General features: G+C 53.8%; 2 protein-coding genes across 3 annotated transcripts in view; one reads left to right on the plus strand and one right to left on the minus strand.

Moving 5' to 3' along the window:
* Actn4 (actinin alpha 4) overlaps positions 1-1,044 on the plus strand; it is a 57,741-nt gene extending 56,697 nt beyond the window's left edge. For both annotated transcript variants that reach the window (XM_042668136.1, XM_042668135.1), the window contains exon 21: positions 18-1,044. In XM_042668136.1, the coding sequence (XP_042524070.1) occupies positions 18-176 (159 nt within the window). In that variant the 3' untranslated portion in view covers positions 177-1,044. The remainder of the gene's footprint in view (positions 1-17) is intronic.
* Positions 744-21,434, minus strand: Capn12 (calpain 12). Its single transcript, XM_042667778.1, has 23 exons — positions 21,428-21,434; positions 21,147-21,209; positions 13,019-13,065; positions 10,381-10,450; positions 10,114-10,232; positions 9,794-9,927; positions 9,049-9,217; positions 6,292-6,366; positions 6,049-6,134; positions 5,899-5,973; positions 5,398-5,561; positions 5,073-5,308; positions 4,494-4,505; positions 4,133-4,341; positions 3,870-3,912; positions 3,707-3,766; positions 3,310-3,367; positions 2,705-2,775; positions 2,551-2,613; positions 2,083-2,161; positions 1,493-1,609; positions 1,350-1,408; positions 744-1,279 (listed from the first exon to the last, which is right to left on the minus strand). Exons 1-23 carry the CDS (start codon positions 21,432-21,434, stop codon positions 1,253-1,255), a joined length of 2,043 nt encoding a protein of 680 aa, XP_042523712.1. The 3' UTR covers positions 744-1,252.
* Between the last annotated feature and the right edge of the window lie 4 nt (positions 21,435-21,438).

The raw sequence follows: 21,438 nt of genomic DNA on the forward strand, positions 1-21,438 counted from the left end.
TCCTGCCTGTACTCCAGAACTTCATCACAGCCGAGGAGCTGCGGAGAGAGCTGCCCCCCGACCAGGCCGAGTACTGCATCGCCCGCATGGCGCCCTACCAGGGCCCCGATGCTGTGCCCGGCGCCCTGGACTACAAGTCCTTCTCTACGGCCCTCTATGGCGAGAGCGACCTGTGAGGGCTCCTGACTCCCGGACCAAAGCCCCTCGGCCTCCCGGCGGGGCTGGGGGTACCCTGCCCCACCCCGACTCTTGTATCTATGCAAAGCCCTCTCTGTCGGTCCCTGGGGGCAGTGGGCAGAGAGGAGCTGGCAGGCTCTCTCCTCTCTCTGGCAGTCGGCCAGGGGCTCCCCCCCACACCTGGAAGGGGGACGGAGGCCGGGGTCAGCACCTCTGGTCTGGTAAATACGTACATTTTTTTAAATCTTACGTGGAGGGGACAGAGGCTCCATGCCTCCCACACCCAGGCCAAAGCCCCACGTGCCTTGTCCAGGAACCGCCCCGCAAGGTCCAGCAGAGGGCGCTGCTGCTCCGCTGAACCAGACCCCGCCAGCTCCCTCTCCCTTCCCCGGCGGGACTCCATGGTGAGTGCCAGGCGCCCAGGACCCTGCCATCACCCCTTACTTGTCTGGACTCGAGGTCTCAATTGTTTTTTTTTCTAAGGACCAAAACCAACAAAATCATACAAAAAAAAAAAAAATGAAGAAAAAAAAACCTATTAAAAAAAACCCTTCAGAGAATTCCTATTTACTTTATTAACTTACGGATTTATTATATAAATATATATTCACCTAGCAACGTATCTTCGCCTCTCTTGCTCTCTAATGAAGACATAGCTGATTGGCTGCCCGCCCGCACTCATCTTCCTCAGTGTCTGTGCTGGGCAGGGTCTGGGGGGACCTCCGGGGTGGAGGGGGCTGCTGGCCTGGCTGCCTGCTAGTTGATGGTTTTGCCCTCCTCTCCCCTCTTGAGTTTATTCTGATTTTCTTGGTTTCTGGATAAACCACTCTTCTGGGGACAGGATAATAAAACATGTAATATTTTTAAGGTGGATTCCTAGCGTCCTCTTTCTGTGACGTCCATGCAAGGCCCAGGTCCCTGCGCCCCTCAAGGGTGTGGTCTCAGCAGAGTGGGGGCTCTCACGTAGGTGGCAACAGGAGGTGGGGGGGCGCAGGATGATGTGGAGGTGGCCCTAGACGATAGGTGATGGGCAGGTGCATGCGTGCTCAGCTGCAGTGCTGGGTTGAGGGCGCCCTTAGGAGAAGGAGGCCACCTCCGACCACTGGGGAGAAAGTGGGGCGTGAGCTCCGGCCAGCGCCCGCCCCAGCCACCCAGCCCACCGCCCAGCTCACCTGTCTGTGGGTCAGGCACACGACCCCTTCGCCCCCAGCTAGGTGCTGGCTGCAGTGTCCTGTGCAGAGAGGAGCAGGGTAGCTGCTGGCCCTCAGCCGAGGGTGCCCCCCCTGCACCCCTCCACATCGGGATGGGCACTCACGGAAGATGCACGTGAGCTGGGCCGCGCAGGACACGAAGCGCTCCAAGTCCACCCGCAGGCGGCTGTCCCGGTAGCGGCTGGTGAGGGCCTGGGTCAGCTGGTTGTTCAAGTGGAAGCCTGGGGGCCACCGCCCTGTGAGCCCCACGCCAGCAAGGTACCCCCCCCATCTGTGTAGGGGCCCTTGAACACGGTCTGCACCTGTTCCCTCCTGCTGGTTGGGGGCCATCCTGTTGAGTGCCAGCAACCCTGTCTCCAAAGCTGCCGGACTCTCCCTCCCCACGGCTCCGCCTGGACACGTCGCTGCCGCCACCCCATGTTGCAGCAGCAGCTCACCTCTGCCATCGTGTCCATGGACTCCCAAAAGCCCCAAGCCCTGCGCCCCTCAAACTCAAGGCTGGGACGCAGCACCCGGAGGAAAGGCGCCTGAGGATTCCACCAACACTCACCAGAATCCAGAACGTTCTACTGAATAAGCCTGAGCCTCAAGGCAGCAGCTCCCAATGCTCCTTCCTGGAGCCCCTCCCTCCCTCCCCTTCCCAGTCCTCTGCGCCCCTTCACCCTCTCTCCATCCTCCTGGCCGCCGGGCACACCTGCAGCGTTCAGCGCCAGCCTCAGCTCATAGGAGTTCATGGTTCCTGATGCGTCCTCATCGAACTTGTCAAATGTGCCCTGTGTGGGGAGACAAGGGTCAGCCCCTTGGCCCTGCAGGGGTGCTCGCTACCCTGAGTGGGAACCTCAGGGCCAGCTCCCCTTCCTCCAAGTGGGGATTATGGGCCACAGCACCTCTGCTTGCTCTTCCCTGGCCAAATGGCCATCTGACCACCACATAAAGCCTCAATGTGGCCGCTTACTGCTGTTTCTAGAACTTTCCTTTGTTTCCTCCTTCCATGGTTCTAAGTATCCTTTGTAGCCAAGGAAAAAGATCCCCTCGGAGGGAGGTGATATGCTTCAGGTCCTCCACCCAGACCCAGAGGCTGTGGGATCAATTCTTGAGGGGCCTGATGACCTAAAGGGGGTCTTGGTCCAGAAAACAGTTCAGGCGAGTCACCCCTCCTTACCTGCCACAACAGGAGGTGGCCCCAGAGCTCCTGGAAGTGGTGCAGAGACAGGTGGCCGCCGCGCTGTGCACAGGGACATCTGGTTAGGAACGAGGCTCACGGAAGAGGAGACCCCACATCCTTATTCCTCCTTTCCAGCACTGCCTCCACGTACCCCAAAACACTGCAGCAGCTGCTCACAGGTCCTCAGCCCGATCTCTCCCTGGGTCCTCGTGTTGGCCCTGCCTACAAGAAAACACCCAAGCCCAGCACTGGCTCACACTTGTCATCCTAGCTGCTCAGGAGGCTGAGATCTGAGGATCACAGTTCAAAGCTAGCCTGGGCAGGACAGTGAGAGTTTGGTCTCCAATTAATCACCAAAAAGCCAGAGGTGAAACATGGCTCAAATGGTAGTGATAGTAAAAGCTAAGAACCAGGTCCTGAGTTCAAGCCCCAGTCATGACGTACACGTGAGCACACAGGCTTGTGTGCATATGCACCATGCATGCATACAACACATGAAAACACCCAGCACTTGCTCCTTGGAGGCTGCACACCACTGGAAGAACTTTGCAGGCCAGACTCACTGGGGGGGCCTTTAATAGGCATCGAGCTGGGATCAAGCCAACCTGGAGGGAGGAGTTTCCCAAGCCTGTGCCCACAACAGCTATCCACCCTGCCTCCCAGAACAAAGGCTGCTGAGAAAGCCCACCACAGGCCACATGCAGGGAGATGCCACTGAGCCCAGGCTCCATGGCCATCAGCGCCCACCCGACTCACCAGGCTCAAGGGCAATGCTTAGTAAGGTGTGCAGCTGATAAGCATCCAATTCCTCCTCCTGGAAGAGAGAGCAGCTGGTGAGACCCTGTGCAGGCCAGAGCTGGGGACCTGGCTCTCAGGGTTCACTTGGGTCAGGGCAGTTAATGGGGGAGGTGCGGGCTGCAGGAGCCCATGGATGGCAGCTTCCAGATAAAGCCACTTTGGAAACAGCCTGGAAAGGAAGAAAGGGGCACCAAGGCAGGGAACAGCACCGAGGCAGGGAACAGCTGCAGTCCAAGAAAAGCAACTAAGGGCGTGTAAGCATGGAGGCTGAGGAAGGGAGCACCAACCAAGAGGGCTGGGCTCTGGGGTCAGGACAGACACACACAGACACACACACACAGCATTCTTTTCTCACCCCTCCAGCCAACTCCAGAAACAGCTGCACCAGCTCCAGCTCCAGGGGCTCATAGGGGACCTGCGCAAGTGAGGAAAGTTGAGTCCTGACCCAAAGCCCTATCTGGCCCTGACCTCCGGGCCGGTGCACCCGCTTGCTGCCCCCTCCCAGAGCAGCCCCGCACCGTCAGGGCCTCCAGGTCCGCGCTGATGACGTCATCGATCTCCCTGCAAATACAGACCAGACTTGGAGCCGGCGTCGGCCAGGAGCCGAGGGGCCCTGGGGGCGGGGCCCAGATCGGGCGGCGCCAGGGGCTAAGGCTACCCTGTGGAGTGTAGAGCCGGGGGTGGGGGTGACCGGAGGTGGGGTCTGGGGCGAGGTGGAGGTGGGCTCTTGCACACTTGCACGCACACACACCCCCCACCCCGTCCGGGGTCCCGGGCTCACACCGCCGTGTGGCCACGCTCGGAGAAGATGCGCAGCGTGAAGTCGGCCTCCTCGCCGGCGCGGGCGGCGCTGGGCACCACCAAGTAGTGTCCGGGCGGCAGGCGGCAGCGGCGGCTCACGTCGCGGCGGGCGCAGAACACCGAGCGGTCGGCGCGCAGCAGGGTGGGCAGGAGCGCGCGGCTGCGCGGCGAGTCCCAGGCGCCCAGCAGCTGCGGGCGGGCGGCGGCAGCGGCATGGCCTCCACGCGCCCGGCGCCCCGCTCCGGCCCGCCGCCCCCCGCGCCCCCCCACACCGCCTTCGGGGCAGGGGCACCGCGCCCCGCCCGGGGCCGAGCCCGGCCTGGGCCCCGTCTGATACCCACCTCCTCTGGAATCTGCAAGACAGAAGAGGCAGGGCGCGTCAGGGGCGGGCAGGTGCCGCCGCTCAGAGCCCCTGCTCTCCCTCAGCAATAAGCGTCTCCGTTTCTTTTCTTTGGTACGGGTCCTGGGGCTTGAACTCAGGGCCTGGGCTCTATCGCTGAGCTCTTTGGCTCAAGACTAGCTAGCGCTCTACCACAGCGCCACTTGCAGTTTCCTGGTGGTTTATTGGAGATGAGAGTCTCAGGGACTTTAGTGCTCGGGCTGGCTTCGAACCGCCATCCTCAGGTCTCAGCCTCTTGAGTAGCTAGGATGCCAGGGTGAGTCAGTGTCTAACGGTCTTCCTGACCATCACCGTCCCCTGTCCCGTCCCGTCCCCCCCCCACCCCCCTGCCCCCAGTGGCTGGCCTAGGACCCTCTGACCGGCCTTCTCCTCCCCATCTGTGCCCTCAGTCCCTTTGCCGCCTGTTTGGTCACCTCTCCACCCAGCCTTTTATCTGTCCCCATCTCTCGTGCCCTTCAGCTGACCTTGACCTCCCGTCCCCCTGCCTCCTCTGCTCTCTGACCCGAACCCCAGGCTCTACCTGGAACACGTGGAATCCCACAGTGAGGTAAGTGAGACCCTTGGCCCGCAGACGCCGCCGGTTGCGCTGGATGAGTGACAGGAGGACGGTGCACTTGGGCATGCGGCCCCCCCTGGCTGGGCCCCGTGCCCCTGCTGCCCCCCAGCCTCCCCAGGGCCCCTCCTCATCGTCATCATCTTCCTCCTCATCCGGCTCCAGCAGCGTCAGCCGGAACTGAGGATTGGTCCAGAAGGTTTCTGATGGAGGAGAAGGACATGGGGTCCACAGCCCATGGTAGCCCGCAGCCCACCTCACCCCTCACCCCTCAGGGGCCCCCAGGGCTCACCAGCACCAGGCTGGCTCCCGCCAGAGTTGAAGCCACGCACCCAGCGGCCCTGGAAAGTGTGGATGTGCCAGCCACCCCCCGCTGGACTGGGCCCCAGCACCTCCGGGCTCAGCGAGCAGATCTGCACCGTGTTGAAGTGACTCAGGAAGTCCTGCAGCTCCATCCTGCAAGGGACAGTCAGCCCACGTGCCCCTCAACCCAGATCCCCCAGCCTCTGGGTCCCCAAATGGGTTCTAGGCCCCACAGCTGTGAAAAGCCACAGAACCCCACTCCCCAATGTCCAAGCCCTGAGCTCAAGCCTAGTACTGCACACACACACACACACATGAAAGACAAGAACGGAGGGAGGGAGGGAGGGAACTGACCTGCAAGTTACAAGTTACAGCTGGTATAGCTTCTCCCCAATACGCTTCACCCCACAAATTTTTGCCAGCAACCCTCTTCTCCAGGCATCCTGGCCTTGCTGCGCCCCCGGAGGCGGATGGGCCCCTGGGAACTCACCAGAACTCACCATCCTCCTTCTTCACCATCAGGGCATCTCGCCACTCGGTGGGGATGGCGTCCCAGCGTGGGCAGCTGGGGAGATGGACGTGAGGGCCAGGCAGGGGGGGACCCAGCCCCCAGCCCCCACCCCCCAGGGGCCCAGCTCACCTGTCACTCCAGGCCCCAGTCCACTCCACACGGCCCCAAGGATTCCGCAGCCGCAGGAGCCTCACTTTGGTGAAGCCCAGAGACACCTGAAGACAGCATGGTTGGGGGGGGGGGGGAGCAGTGGAGGTAGGGCGGTCAGCAGGGGGCACCTGGAGACTCACACACACGCACACACACACACGCACACGCACACACACACACACACACACACACGCACACACGGGGTCCTCCCAGGGAGCTCACCTTGTGTGTGCCTGTGACTGAGTATGCGTGTCCCTTTACCAGCCCCTCTTCCGTGCGGATCTCGCCCCGATCACTCTGGGTAGAGACAGCAGGGTGAGACGCGGTAGACAGCAGCCACTCTTCCCAGCCCCCCAACCTTGGGCCACTGAAGCAGGAGTCAATCATCAAGCACAGGCAGGCAAGAAAGTCTGTGAGATTCTCATCTCCAAGGAACCAGCAAAAAAACCTGAAATAGAACTGTGGCTCAAGTGGTAGAGGACCATTCTGAGTGAAAAAGCTAAGGGACAGTGCTCACGCCCTAAGTTCAAGCACCAGGATGGACACAAAGAAAAACTGTGAATCCGTGTTTGTTTGGTTCACAGCTCTCTCTCACACACACACACACACAGCCCTTCCAGCTTTCCTGTCATGCGTGGCATAGTCTTCGCTTGGCCCTCGGAATAAAAGCAGCACCTTCTCCCCACCCCCACCCCCACACACTCTGTCCCAGGCCCCTCATTTTCTCTGCACGGAGGGCTGGGGCCTCCTCATCCTGTCATTCAGATGCCCGTCAGACAGGGGTGGGGCACCTAATCCAAGAAGGCCCCTCATGCTATCCTGTCACTTAGTTTTCTTTCTGGAGACTGTAATTTTACTTTTGCCAATCTTGGGGCTTGAACTCAGGGCCTGAACACTACTACCCCTGAGCCTCTTTGTACTCAAGGCTAATGCTCTACTACTTGAGCAACAACGACACTGGCTTTTCCTGAGTAGTTTATTGGAGATAAGAGTCTCACAGACTTTCCTTCCCAGGCTGGCTTCCAGCTGTGATCCTCAGATCTCAGCCCCCTGAGTAGCTAGGATTATAGGCCTGAGTCTCTAGCATCCAGCTTTCTGGCAAATTTATCATCCTATGAAATGATCCATGACTATTTTCTGCCTAGCTTCTCACCAGGCCTCTCTGTGATCTAATGTGTGCTGTGCACACAGTGGGCATTTGTACAATGACAGTGCCCCCTGGTGGCTATATCTATGCACAACAGTTTTCCCTGTAACCTAAAACACAAAAGCTCAGGAAAAATGCCCAGGCTCTGAGTTCAAACCCCAGGATGGACAGACAGATGCACACAACCCATCTAGGGGGGTTGGAGGCATGACTCAGTTGGTAGAGCATCAGTTAATGAGCAAATCCTAAGGTACTGAGTCCAAGTCCCAGTCTCACAACAATAACAACAACAACAAAACTATCTGAAAAAATAACCTAAAGCAAAAGGACTAGAGAGGTGTGGTTCTAGTCGTAGAGCTCCTGCCCAGAATCTCAAGACACTGAATTCAATGTCCAGTACCATCAGAAGAAGATTTAAAAAGAATAGAGTCAGGTTGGGAAAGTGGCTTAGTGGTAGAGTACTTGCCTAGCATGCATGAAGCCCTCAGTTCAATACCTCAATACCACATAAGCAGAAAAAGCCAGAAGTGGTGCTGTGGTAAAGTACTAGCCTTGAGCAAAAGAGGCTAAGGGAAGGTGCCTAGGCTTTGAGTTCAAGCCCCAGGACTGGTAGAAAAAAAGAAAAAGAAAAAAGAATAGAGTCATAGAGATAAAGATACAGATTAAAAGGACAGGCAGAGAGATTTTTTTTTTTTTGGTCAGTTGTCGGGCTTGAACTCTGGACCTGGGTGCTGTCATTCAGCTCTTCAGTTCAAGTCTAGTGCTCTACCACTTGAGCTACAGCGACACTTCCAGTTTTCTGAGTGGTTTATTGGAGGTAAGAGTCTCACAGACTTTCCTGCTAGAGCTGGCTTTGAACTGCGATCCTCAGATCTCAGCCTCCTGAGTAGCTAGGATTATAGGCATGAGCCATGAGAGATTTTTTTTAATTAAGTAAGCAGGTAGATAAGTGGATGAGTTAAAGACCAACTTAATGAGTGAGTCATTGATTTTATGACAAGGTCACAGGCAGGCAAAGCCCATGGGAATCAGTGGGGCACTGACTGAAAATCCCAAAACGGGTGCTTTTTTTTACTTGAACTCAGCCTCATGCTCTCATTCAGCTTTCTCTGCCTACAGTTTATGCTCTACCAATTAAATCATATCTCAAATCTAGCTTTTCTTTTTTCCTAGCTGACAGAGCAGAAATACCTTAAAAGACTCTTATTGACCAGGGCATCAGTGGCTTACGCTTGTAATCCTAGCTACGCAAGAGGCTGAGATCTGAGGATCAAGGTTCAAAGCCAGCCTGGGCAGAAAAGTCCATAAGATTCTTATTTCTAATTAACCACCAGAAAACTCTGACGCTGTGGCTCAAGTGGTAGAGCGCTCGCCTTGAGCTGAAGAGCTGAGGGACAGCGCCCAGACCCAGAATTCAAGCCCCATGACTGAAGAGAAAAAAAAAAAAGAAAAAGACTTCTGGCTTCAAATTGTGATCCCTATATCTCAGCCTCTGAGCAGCTAGTATTACAGACGTGACCCCCAGCGCCTACCTATGATCTTTTGTCCCTTGGGTGGTGGAACAGCCCTGCAGCTGTGGGAGCCCCTTGTATCCGTGAAGGGGAGAGCTTGCCCCGGAGTGAGGCTCATCCAGAACTAGACTAGCATAAACACTTTTGCAACACCTGGATCCAGCTGGGTCTGAAGCTTGTCTTAAAAACAAATAAATTCCTTCTAGCTTACTAATTTGATTTGTGAGAGGGCAGCAGGCAGCAGGAGACGCTGGTGGAAGGACACGGGAAGCTCCCACCCCACGCTGACTGTGGCCGGTCACAGTGGGGTCCGGCTCTCACCAGGGCAGTGGCGCCCACGAGGGACTCCTTGGCCAGTGCGTGGCGAAGGGCGGGGAAGAGGCCCGGCGTGTTTTGCCTCAGGTAGAGCACCTCGCCCACGCCCCCCGTGAAGTCCACAAAGGCCTCGTTCATGTGGCCGCCTCGCATGGTCTCGTAGGAGCCGTGGAGCCTGTGGGGATATGGGGGAGGGGTGTGAGGCGTGGGGGAGCGAGGCGTGGGGGAGCTGGGCGCCTCTATCCCTGCAAAGGACACAATCAAGGAGGGGGTGGTTGAGAGAGGGGTGCTAGAAGGCCCCGGAATCTGGACCTGTGGTGCCTGGAGCCTCCAGGACTGCACATTTTGGGGGAACTTGGGGAGCTCTTGGGGAGCTTGCTGTAGAGGTGACTTCTAGGGAGCTTGTCAGGCATTCCAGAGCCCCATGATGGGGAAGGACAGATTGGGGGTCCCAGGGATACTAGGATTTTAGGGTGGCTATGGACATGTCAGTGGGTCAGGAGAGATGCTGAGCTTACAGGTTTCCCAGGAGAGAAAGCTTCGACCTCGGTGACGGGTATGTGGGCTTTGGGGGGATCCTTGGGAATAATTATGGGTAATTGGTAGGGTTGTGGGAAGGCGCCACAGGGGCGTGTGGACAGTCTGGAGGGTTTGCAGGGTGCACTGTGGTTTTAGGGCTCGTGGGGTGGTGACTCAGCTTGAGGGTCCTTGGTGAGGTGCCTGGAAGAACTCAGAAGTCAGGGGTCCTCACTTGGCGTAGGCTTTCTCCAGGAGGGGTGCCCAGAACTCGTTCCTCTGCTCCGAGTGCACGAACATCAGCTTGCCCTCCTGGACCGGCAGCTTGTCATCCACCACAACATCCACCCAGCGGCCAAACTGCCAGAGCTGGCGGGAGAGAGGCTTGGCTGCCACCCCAGCCCACCCTGGAGCCCGACTTCTGACCTCAACCCTGCTTACCCAGTCCTTGAGTTCTAGAATGAGTACCACAAGGGGACAGTGTCCATTACGAAATCTATGGCACCCTGCCACCAGAGGGGAAACTGAGGTACAGAGAGACAAATTAAACTCTACCCGGAAGTGGAAGACGCCTGCGTAGCCATCTTGGAAGCTCTGTCCTGGGGGGACCACCCGGTACAGGAGTCGGGGGTACAGTGTGAGTGAGGCAGCGGCAGCCAGAAACCAGCAATTTCCTGGAAGACAGGCTCAGTGAGGGGGGGGCGGAGGCACACAGGGGGAGGGAGAGGAAGAATGGGGGGAGGGAAGGAGAGCCAGGACTTCCATCAGGGCTACCATCCCCACATGGATATTTGGGGGCTCAGACCGCCCCGGGCTTCTCACCTAGTCTCCCCTGGCACACATCTGTCCTGCTCATGTCTTCACAGATGAACTGAGGCTTCTCACAAAACTCCTGGGCAGGAAGGGGTCCAGTCAGAAAAGCCAAGGCAAGCCGGGCACCTCAGATCACACCTAGGCACTCAGGAGATCTGAGGATCGCGGTTCAAAGCCAGCCCAGACAGGAAAGTCTGTGAAACTGTTCTCTTCAATGAACCACCAGAAAACTGGAAGTGGCACCCTGGCTAACAGTGGTAGAACACTAGCCTGGAGCAGAAAAGCTCACCCCAGGTCCTGAGTTCAAGCCCCACAATGGACAAAGCAAACAAACGGCAAGAGCAACTAGGAACTCAGGTGCCCCCCAGTGCTACCACATCAGCGAATGGGGCCTCCAACCCCCGAAACCTGTGGAGCTCCTGCAGTCTAGTCCAGACTACTGTCTGTAGGTCAGGCCCTGCCTCCTCCCTCAGACCCAGAAGCCCAGGCCCCAGCCCTCCTCCCTCAGACCCAGAAGCCCAGGCCCCAGCCCTCCTCCCTCAGACTCAGGGGCCCAGGCCCCAGTCCTTTCTCTCCCTCAGAACCAGTCTCCTCTCTCGGCCTAAGGAGTACAGTACCCAGCCTTCCTCCATTAGACCCAGCCTCCTCCCTCCGGCCCAGCCCCACTTTACATGGGGTCTCTTCCACTCCACCCCTTTGGCCTTCTCCGAGTCTGGCCCCAGGGTGTCATAGCCAAGGGCATCTGGGCCGGCAGGGAAACAGGGGTCGCGGAAGAGGATCCCCGATTCCAGACAGGCTGCTCGGATAGCCTGGTAGTTCTGGCCCCGAAAGAGCTGTGGGCCCCCGGCCCCAGCGCTGGAGCCGTCATCCACCAGCTGGATGGTGACCCGCCTGCCGCTGCCTGCCATCGGACACTCGGGCTCCGGAGGGCCCCGGGCCCTTTAACCTCCTGAGTCATGAGGCGGGGCCTGCGCCCTCAGAGCCCCGTTGGGGGTCTTTAGGAGCCGCCCTTGTTAATATTAATTGACGGTTTGGGGTGCCAGGGAGCAAGGACGCCTCATCAGTGGTTTCCTCCCTGGGGCGTGGAGCCTTCAGTTGTGGCCAGGGTGGCAGCTTAATGGGCTTGACCAGCAGCAGGAGGGAAGGTGGGCAGAGCTGAGGGGAGACTGGCCAAGAAGGAGGTCAACCTGGGGATGTGTTTCTGCTTGTTGCTGGGGGATGGGGAGGGAGGCGCAGCTATCTGTTTTTCTCTGCACTTCTCTTCGGTTGGCCTCTGCTGCCAGCATTTCTCCTCTGACCTCTCCATTTTCTCTAAGCCATGATTACCCCTTGACCACCGAGCCAGCACCCCTCTTCTGCTCAGGCTCACACTGCTAAGCCCCTGGGATATTCGCAGGGTCCCTCAGGCAGGGCTGATTGGGCCAGCAGCCCAGGGCTCACCTGAGCCCACATAGCCCAGTCTTATACAGGGGCACCTCAGGGTCTGAAGGCAGAAGGCTTGATCCCAAGAGGACCCTGGAGCCCTTAGAAGAACGGCACTCAGCTGTGCCTCAAACCTTCTGGCAGACAGCCTCTAATTCCCGGCTGCCTGGCCACCAAAAGGAATCACAAAACAGGATGCCTTAGGCCAGGCTCAGTGACACATGCTTGTAATCCCAGCTACTCTACCCCAAAGTCTGAAGTAGGAGGATGGAGCAAAAATGGGAGACCCCATCTGAAAACGAAACTATAACAGAAAGGGCTGGACCCCGTGGCTCAGGTGATAGATCGCCTGCCTAGCAAGCACAAAGCCTCGAGTTCAAACCCCAGTACTGCCAAAAGCAGCCTCCAAATAATTCCTATGCATTTGGCCCAACCTACCCCACACCTCTCCCACCAGGGTCAGAAAGACGGCCGGCAGCAGGCACCAGGATTAGAAACATAGCACATGGGTTCAAGCCCAGCTCTGCTACTTATGTCGCTGGACAAAGTCACTCCACCTCTCTGGGACTCAATTTTTCATTCCTACAGTGGGGGGTGAATATGGGCTCTACTTACAGAGGAGCTGTGGTGAGCGTGAGTGTGAGTGTGAGTATGTGTGTGTGCTCGGAGTGGGGGTTAGACACCATGATGATAAATTAGCTGAAAAACATCCGATCAGGGATTAACAATCTACACAATTTAGAGGTGCAGGATCAGCTGATAAAACCTTCCAGACAATGAACTGGAGGCAGGGGGGCGACCGAAGAATGAGGAAATAAGGACAGAGTGCTCAAGCTTTGGTACCACAACCATGTAGAGAAGAGAAGGAAAAAAAGGCTCACCAAGGCTGGGAATGTGGCTGAGTGGTAGAGCGCTTGCCTAACATACATGAAGCTCTGGGTTCCATTCCTCAGTACCACATACACAGAAAAAGCCAGGAGTGGCACTGTGGTTCAAGTGGTAGAGTGCTAGCCCTGAGCACAGGCCCTGAGTTCAAGCCCCAGGACAAGCAAAAAAGAAAAAAAAAAAAAAGAAAGAAAGAAAGAAAAGAAAAAGACTCCTCAGCAAGGACTTCAATTCTCACTATTTATCCAGAGGCCAAAGTGGCAATGAAGACAGCAACCAAGATGGCTGAGATGGGCTCAGGTTCACATGTTTCGTTTTGCCACAGGAAGGCAAAACTTACCTTCTGCGCAGAAGGAAACACCAGCAAGCATCGGCATAATTTCTTGTCTCATAAACTTCCATATTGCTGATAGCTCATGCCTGAGATCCCAGTTGCTCAAGAGACTGAACTCTGAGCACAGTAGCTGAAATCAAGCCCAGGCAGAAAATCCATGAGACTCTTTTCTCCACAATTAACCTCCCCCCCACCCCCACCCCCCAAAAAAAGAAGTGGAGGTGTGATTCTAGCCTTCAATGGAAAAAGCAAGAGAGCATGAGGCCTTGATTTCAAACCCCAGTACTGGAGCACACACACACACAAACACACACACACACAGGATTTTCCTATTACTTTACTTACATTCCTGCCTTGTGGGAATTCTTGTTATTCACTTGGGAAATGAAGGATTACCTATGTCTTTTTAGCACTTGGATTCACAAAAAGGTGACAATGAGCCTGAGGGTCCATGCCCCAGGCTGACTCTGGCTGCTTTCCAGTGCCTTCCTCAGCCGCCTCTGTCATCTCTCTACCAACTTTCTTTTCTCTCACTATGTAGGCTGGGCTGGGCTGGAGGAATTCATGATCCTCTGGCCTGCATCTCCCCAGTGCCACGAGAGAGGGTTCTTCTCCTCTGTCTTCCCACCCCTGCAGTTACATACAGCTGACTCCTCTTTACTCCAATCACCACCCACATGGGTGACACCTTGCAGTGACCAGGAGTGACCACTCTTGTGATGAGTGGATCCTGAGGCCTTGGGGAAGGGGGGCTGGTTGCTAGATGTCCCCTATCACTGAGCGGGGTCCTGCTGGCTGGCTAAAAGGCAGGCTCCTACTATACCATTTTTGTTGTTTTGTTGTTTTTTGCCAGTCCTGGGGCTTGAACTCAGAGTCTGGGCACTGTCCCTGAGCTTCTTTTGCTCAAGGCTAGCACTCTACCACTTGAGCCACAGCACCACTTCTGGCATTTTCTGTGTATGTGGTACTGAGGAATTGAACCCAGGTCTTCATGCATGCTAGGTAATCACTCTACCACTAAGCCACATTCCCAGCCATCCACAGCTGTTTTGTTGTTGTTATTGTCCATGGTGGGGCTTGTACTCATGGCCTGGGCACTGTCCTGAGCTCTTTTGCTCAAGGCTAGTGCTCTACTGCTTTGAGCCACAGCTCCACTTCCAGTTTTCTGGTGGTTAATTGGAGGAAAAGAGTATCACAAGCTGGCTTTGAACTGTGATCCTCAGATGGCAGCCTTGGAGTAGCTAGGATTACAGGTGTGAGCCACAGGCACCAACTCCACAAGTGTTCTCTATCACAACCGCTTCACACCCAGGGGCCCTGCCATGCCTCTCCAGAAAAACTGTACGGATGATACAGAAATCCACATCTGCCTGGGGTGCTTTTCTGTTTGTGGGGCTGCAGATGAAGTCAGGGCTTGGAACAGGTGTAGGTTGCTTTAAGAGCCCAACTGTTTATCAGGAATCAGCCCCTTCTGTAGGCTTAAACAATCCATTGACTCAAGTTTTCTAGACTCTCTGGTAAAGCTAGCCAGGCCTCCTCGGCTAAAGATAGCCATGTGACCAAGGCCTGCCAATCAGAGCCCAGCAGCCATTAGCCAACATGGTGCCCCTCCCTCCCCAGGCCTACAGATCACAAGGTACTAAGCTGTTCTGGGGCAGATGAGACTCCAGAGTGGTCTGTGTCTATCTTGGCCTGTAAATGAGGCCGAACTGATGGGAAGACAGACAGATGAATGAGATTCCCCCTGAGCATGAATCCAGATGTGTTTTATTTACTTATTTTGAGACAGAGCCTCATTATATAGCCTAAGCTGACCTAGAATTTAAGATCCTCTTTCCTGGCCTTCTAGAATCCTCTTTAACCCCAGATAGGCATGCACTATCAGGCTGGGTTCCCAGATGTGCTTGAAACCACACTTGGACATTCAAGGAGCCAAGCAGTGCTGCTGCTCTTCTATTTTTCCATTTTCTCACTAGCAACCAAAGGGATGCCCTCTCCACCCTCCTCTTCAGTTAGCATGATTTTTGCAAAGGTGTCCCAGCCCAAAGGCTGAACACCAGTCCTGTGTAACTGTGACACAATCTGCAGCCAAGGATTTTGTGCCTGTTCATCCCAGTTCCCACACATACCTTCTTACTATTGGCCAGAGCCACCAGAAAGACAGGCACTGGTGGTTCATGCCTGTAATCCTAGCTACTCAGGAGGCTGAGATCTGAGGAACCCGGTTCAAAGCCAGCCTGGGGAAGGAAAGTCTGTGAGACTCTTATCTCCAGTAAACCACCAGAAAATCAGAAGTGGTGTTGTGGCTCAAGTGGTAGAGCACTCCTCTTGAGCTGAAGAGCTCAGGGATAGTGCCCAGGCCCAGAGTTCAGGCCCCACGACCACCAACAACAAAAAGCACCAGAAAGAGACTATGCTTGAGTCAATAAAACAAATCTATGTAAAACACTATCCTTCTGGTGGCTCACATCTGTGATCCTAGCTACTCAGGAGGCTGAGATCTGAGGATCCTATTCCAAAGCCAGTCTGGGCAGACAAATCCAGGAAACTCTTATTTCCAACAACAACAAAAAAGCCAGAAGCAGAGCTGTGGCTCAAGTGGCAGAGTGCCAGCCTTGAGCAAAAAAGCTAGGAGAAAGCATCTAGGTCCTGAGTTCAAGCCCTACTACCAGCACCAAAAAGAAAACGAAAGCCCTCTAAATTCTTCCTTCAGCTCCTGGTACCCCTGTTCTTGGTCCTACGACCCTTATGATGATCCTGGTAAAATTTAATACACACTGTCCAGTCACTCTAATAAATTGGGTCTTAGATCTCCATGTTTCCATAGATCTGAGACCAATTTTTGGGGGGGGAGGTCCGGTCGTGGGGCCTGAACTCGGCCTGGGCACTGTCCCTCAGCTCTTCAGCTCAAGGCTAGCACTCTACCACTTGAGTCACAGTGCCACTTCTGGCTTTTTTTTTCCTGCTTATGTGGTGCTGAGGAATTGAACCCAGGGCCTTAAGCATACAAGGCGAGCACTCTACCACTGAGCCACCTTCCCAGCCCAGATGAAAGTAATTTTTTGTTTTTGTTTTTTTGGACAGTCCTGGGCTTCTTTTTGCTCAAGGCCGGCACTGTATCTCTTGAGCCACAGCGCCACTTCTGGTTTTTTCTGTGGATGTGGTACTGAGGAATTGAACCCAGGGCTTCAGGCATGCTAAGCAAGCACTCTACCACTAAGCTACATTCCCAGCCCCTGAGACTGATTTTTTAAGGGTTTGTTTTCTATTAGGAAGACAGAGCTGTCTGGCTGCCTCTGCTCTATGATGTCAGCAGGAGGTGCTCTATACCTACATCAAATTGATGCAAGCTACAGAATACAATGCTTAGACTCTGCTGGGCTTGGAGGTACATACATATAATCCCAACTCTTTGAGAGGTGGAGAGACAGAAGGGTCACAAGTTGGAAGCCATCCTTAGCAAAGTTAGTAGGCAACTCCATCTCAAAATCAAAATCAGACTGGGAGCTAGTGGTTCATGCGTATATTCATAGCTAATCAGGAGGTTGGGATCTGAAGATCACACTTCAAAGTCAGCCAGGGCAGGAAAAAAAATCCATGAGAATTTTATCTGCAATTAATCACAAAAAGCTGGAAGTGTAGCTATCGTTCAAGTGCTAGCCTTGAGCAAAAGAACTCAGGGACAGCCGGGTGCCGGTGGCTCACGCCTGTAATCCTAGCTAACTCAGGAGGCTGAGATCTGAGGATCACGGTTCAAAGCCAGCCCAGGCAGGAAAGTCCATGAGACTCTTATCTCCGATAAATCACTAGAAAACTGGAAGTGGCGCTGTGGCTCAGGTGGTAGAGCACTTGCCTTGAGCTGAAGAGCTGAGGGACAGCGCTCAGGCCCAGAGTTCAAGCAACCGACAAAAAAAAAAAAAGAACTCAGGGACAGAGCCTAGGCATGGAGTTCAAGCTCTATTACTAGTATACACATGTGCATGAGCACACACACCCACACCTACACACACCAATAAGACAAAAAGATGGAGGAAGGTGTACAGCTTACCTAGATAGGTACTCTTACCACTCTTGAGCTACATTCCCAACCATGTTTGCCTTTGTTATTTTCTTCAATTACATCTTCTGTGTTTCCCTGGAGACAGCCTAGACCTCCATCCTCCATTTACAATTCCTACATAAGTATGATGACAGGTGTGTGCCAATTTGCCCGGCTATTGGTTGAGATGGGGTCTCATGTGTATGCTTTGGCTAGTCTCAGATCATGTTTGTTCTATCACAGAGTCTCAAGCAGATATGATTACAGGTGTGAGCCCTGTGAAAAATTACCAATGTTCAGAGCAACACTTGTGTATCATATATACAAATTTAGTGTCAGAATTCCTTCACAGAACTTTCATTTGAATTAACTACCCAGTAGTGCAGCTATGTGGCCTATCTCCAATTCTTTTTTTTTGGGGGGGGGGTCAGTCGTGGGGCTTGAACTCTGGGCCTGGGCGCTGTCCTTCAGCTCTTCAGCTCAAGGCAAGCACTCTACCCTTGAGCCACAGCGCCACTTCCGGTTTTCTGAGTGTTTATTGAAGAGTCTCACGGCCTTTCCTGCCCCAGCTGGCTTTGAACCTCGATCCTCAGATCTTAGCCTTAAGAGTAGCTAGGATTACAGGTGTGAGCCACCAGCGCCCAGTTTTACCTCCAATTCTTAGCAGCCATCAATATCTATCTACCAAACAGAACTGAACTTGAATGTGACTAATATTTAGACTAAAGTCATAGCATCAAAATCAGGCTTGAAAGTAAAGCCTGCTCAGAAGTAAGCCAAGCTGAGATCTGGGCAGCTGAGACCAGCCCGAGTAGTAATAGAGGCAGGTACAATATGGACATACAACCTGTTCTGTCGGGCTGTCATAGATGTCCTGAGCTCACCTTTCATAAAAGTTTCCTTTAAGGTGAACCTAACAACACCCTTGGGAGGCCTGGTTTCCTAGAGCTGGCCAAGAGGGTAGGGGGAGGAGGGAAAGGATAGACACAGGATCTTTTATAATGTAGACATTGAGAAGGGTGAGGAAAAATCTCAAATATTCCCCCTGACACTGCATGGTACCAATTTCACCAATACGAGCGCACATTTCTTCTTTCTTTCTTATTTATTTTTTTGCCAGTCCTGGGGCCTGAACTCAGGGCCTGGGCACTGTCCCTGAGCCTCTCTGTGCTCCAGGCTAGCACTCTACCACTTGAGCCACAGCGCCACTTCTGCCTTTTTCTGTTTATGTGGTACTGAGGAATGGAACCCAGGGCTTCATGCATGCTAGGCAAGCACTCTATCGCTAAGCCACATTCCCAGCTCCCCACTGCATTTTTTTGTCAGTTGTGGGGCATGAACTCAGGGCACGGGCACTGTTCCTGAGCTCTTCTGCTCAAGGCTAACGCTCTACCACCTGAGCCACAACCTGATTAATTGGAGCTAGGAGTCTCACAGACTTTCCTACTTGAGGTGGCTTCTAAGATCCTCAGATCTCAGCCTCTTGAACAGCTAGGATTACAGGCATGAGCCACCAGCTTTGAAGTCAAGGCCTAGGTGCTGTCCCCTAGCTTTTTCAGTCAAGGCTGGCTCTCTCCTATTTAAGCCATAGCTCCAATTCCAGCTTTTTTGGTGATTAATTGGAGATAACCACCAAAAAGGGAGTGTGTATGGCTCAAGTGACAAGGTACCTACCTCACATGTGCAAGGGCCTGAGTTCAAACTCCTATACTGGAGAAGAAAAAAAAAAGCCAGGCACTGGTGGCTCACACCTGTAATCCTAGCTACTCAGGAGGCTGAGATGTGGGGATCCCAGTTCAAAGCCAGCCTAGCAGGAAAGTCCATGAGACTCGATTATCTCCAATAGACCACCAGGAAACCCGAAGTGGCCTTGAGCCACTGGACAGTGCCCAGGCCCAGAGTTCAAGCCCCACAACCGACAAACAACAAGGTCTTGCTGGCCTGCAGTCCCATCACCTGGTCTGACCACCCAAGTCCAAGCCCTACTAGATATATAGGAAAAGTTGATGACACACAGCGCAGTCTCCGGAAATTAGTGACTCATTAACCTAGTTTTCCAAAATTGACCATCCATGTCCACATACCCCAATAAAACTTGAGGTCTTGGGGTGTGTAGTTCAGCACTCCCACCTGAACATGCCTGACCTCCCATCTGGAGCGGTTACATTAGCTTTGCTGTCGCTTTGCTTTGCATCCATAAACCTGCTCCTGATTAAGCCACTTCTGTTTGTCTTTAAATTCCTTCTCCTAACTAGGTGTCTCCCCTCTGCAATCCTAGCTACTCAGGAGGCTGAGGTCTTAAGGATCACAATTCAAAGCTAATCCTGGGCAAGAAGGTCTGTGAGATTCTCATCTCCAATTAACTACCAAAAAACAGGAAGTATGGTATCAGCCTTGAGTGATAATGCCCAGGGACAGTGCCCAGAAAACTAAGTGGTGGTAAGAGCTAGGCCAAGTGTGTGAGACACCTGTAATTGCTCAGGAGATAGGCAGAAGGATGTTTGTAGCTCAGGATTTCGAGGTCCCATTTAAAAAAAAAAAAAAGCCAGGGCTGGGAAGGTGGCTCAGTGGTAGAGTGCTTGCCTTGCGTGCCTGAGGCCCTGGGTTCCATTCCTCAGCACCACATAAGCAAAAAGAAAAAAGCTGGAAGTGGCGCTATGACTCAAGTGGTAGAGCGCTAGCCTTGAGCTGAAGAGCTGAGGGACAGTGCCCAGGTCCAGAGTTTGGGCCCCAGGACTGGACCAAAAAAAAAAAAAAAAGCCAGATGCTATGGCTTATACCTTTAATCCTAGCTATCAGGAGGCTGGATCTGAGAATCATGGCTCAAAGGTAGCTCAGGCAAGAAAGTCCAGGAGACTGTTTATCTTGTATTAATCACAGAAAAAGCTGTAAGTGGTGCTGTAGGTTAAGTGGTAGAGTGCTAGCCTTGAGAAAAGGAGTTTAGGGGCAGTACCCAGGTCCAGGTTCAAGGCTGAGGACTGAGGGGCAGCATCCAAGTTCAAGCCCCACAATGGATGAAACAAATAAACAAAGAAAACTGAGATTTTAAGAGATACTCCAAAATGGCCTTATTTCTTCAAAGTAATGCTCCCCCTCTTTTTTTTTTGTCAGTTGTGAGGCTTTAACTCAGGGACTGGGCAGTGTCCCTGAGCTCTTTTTTCAAGGCTACCACTCTACCACTTTGAGCCACAGTGACACTTCCAGTTTTCTGGTGGTTAATTGGAATTACAAGTCTCACTGATTTTCCCACCGGGCTGGCTTTGAGCCAAGATCCTCAGATCTCAGCTTCCTGAGTAGCTAGGATTACAGTCATGCACCACAGGTGCCCAGACTTGGTACCATGTTCTTCTGCCTCTTGCCATATTCTGTGGGCTGCTGTAACTCCGCCACCCAAAACCCAGTATCATTGTCTGGGTGTGCCGTAATTTACTCAACCTGGGACTAAAGGCAATTTCCAGCTCTTCTCTCCTACTGCAAACAACTACTGCAATTTGTACACTAATTCCTTAATGAATACCTAAACCAACTTTTCTGCTGCTAACTGCCCCGCTACCCAAGCCAATTGTCATGGGAGTCAGTAAAGAATGTCAGGCAGAACCTGGAAGAGCCTGCAGAAGAACAAATCCCTGGGACTTAAACAAGCCACACTTGGGAGGAACGGCTGTGTGCTTGAAATCCCACTTGGAGAATTAGCTGTGAAGATGTTAAGCAATGTCTACTAGTCAAATGACATTATTTGACAGCTAGGCCACCATACACCTGGGAGAGTACTGAATTGGGGTTAGTTTTAAACCAAGAAGCTTTACAGAGTGATTATGAGCAGCAGTCACCTGCAGTCTATCAGACTCCCTTGCAGCTTGGGTTTCCTTCTGGGCATCCTTGGAGTCCAGGGTCTACATCCGGGTACTACGATATCTTTACATCAGCCATGTAAAGAACAGAGGTCTAGCCCAAGCTGCGACCTTCCTGGAGTCGGTTTCTCGACTTGGGGTGCTGTGGGGAGTTGGCACAGTCCTGAGGCTGGCGACCAGCACCTCCTCGCAGCACAGCTCGTCCCTGCTCTTCTTAGTTGAACTTGCGCGAGGATAAACTCACTTAGCAGCAACTGCGCTGTGACCTTCACGTCCTTGCTCAGTCCAGCTGTGAGCACTTTGCCCGCTGTCACGAAACAGCGCAGCGCTGAACTTTATGCGGAATTGGCCCCCTGGCGGTGAGATACGGGCCCAGGCCAGGTGCCCAGTGGGGCAAAGGGTTCCTTCCTGAGCTGCCTTCCGAGCACGCCAGAGAACTCCCAACGCCACTTCCGGTTGCCCTTAGTTAAGATGGCGGGCGCAGAGGCGTCACTGAGGGTTGGGCTGCGGCTTCTAGGCCCTTGCTCAACATGGCG

The sequence above is a fragment of the Dipodomys spectabilis genome, unplaced genomic scaffold (genome assembly GCF_019054845.1).
Source record: "Dipodomys spectabilis isolate Male_0828 unplaced genomic scaffold, ASM1905484v1 ptg000422l, whole genome shotgun sequence".
Taxonomy (NCBI): Eukaryota; Metazoa; Chordata; class Mammalia; order Rodentia; family Heteromyidae; genus Dipodomys; species Dipodomys spectabilis.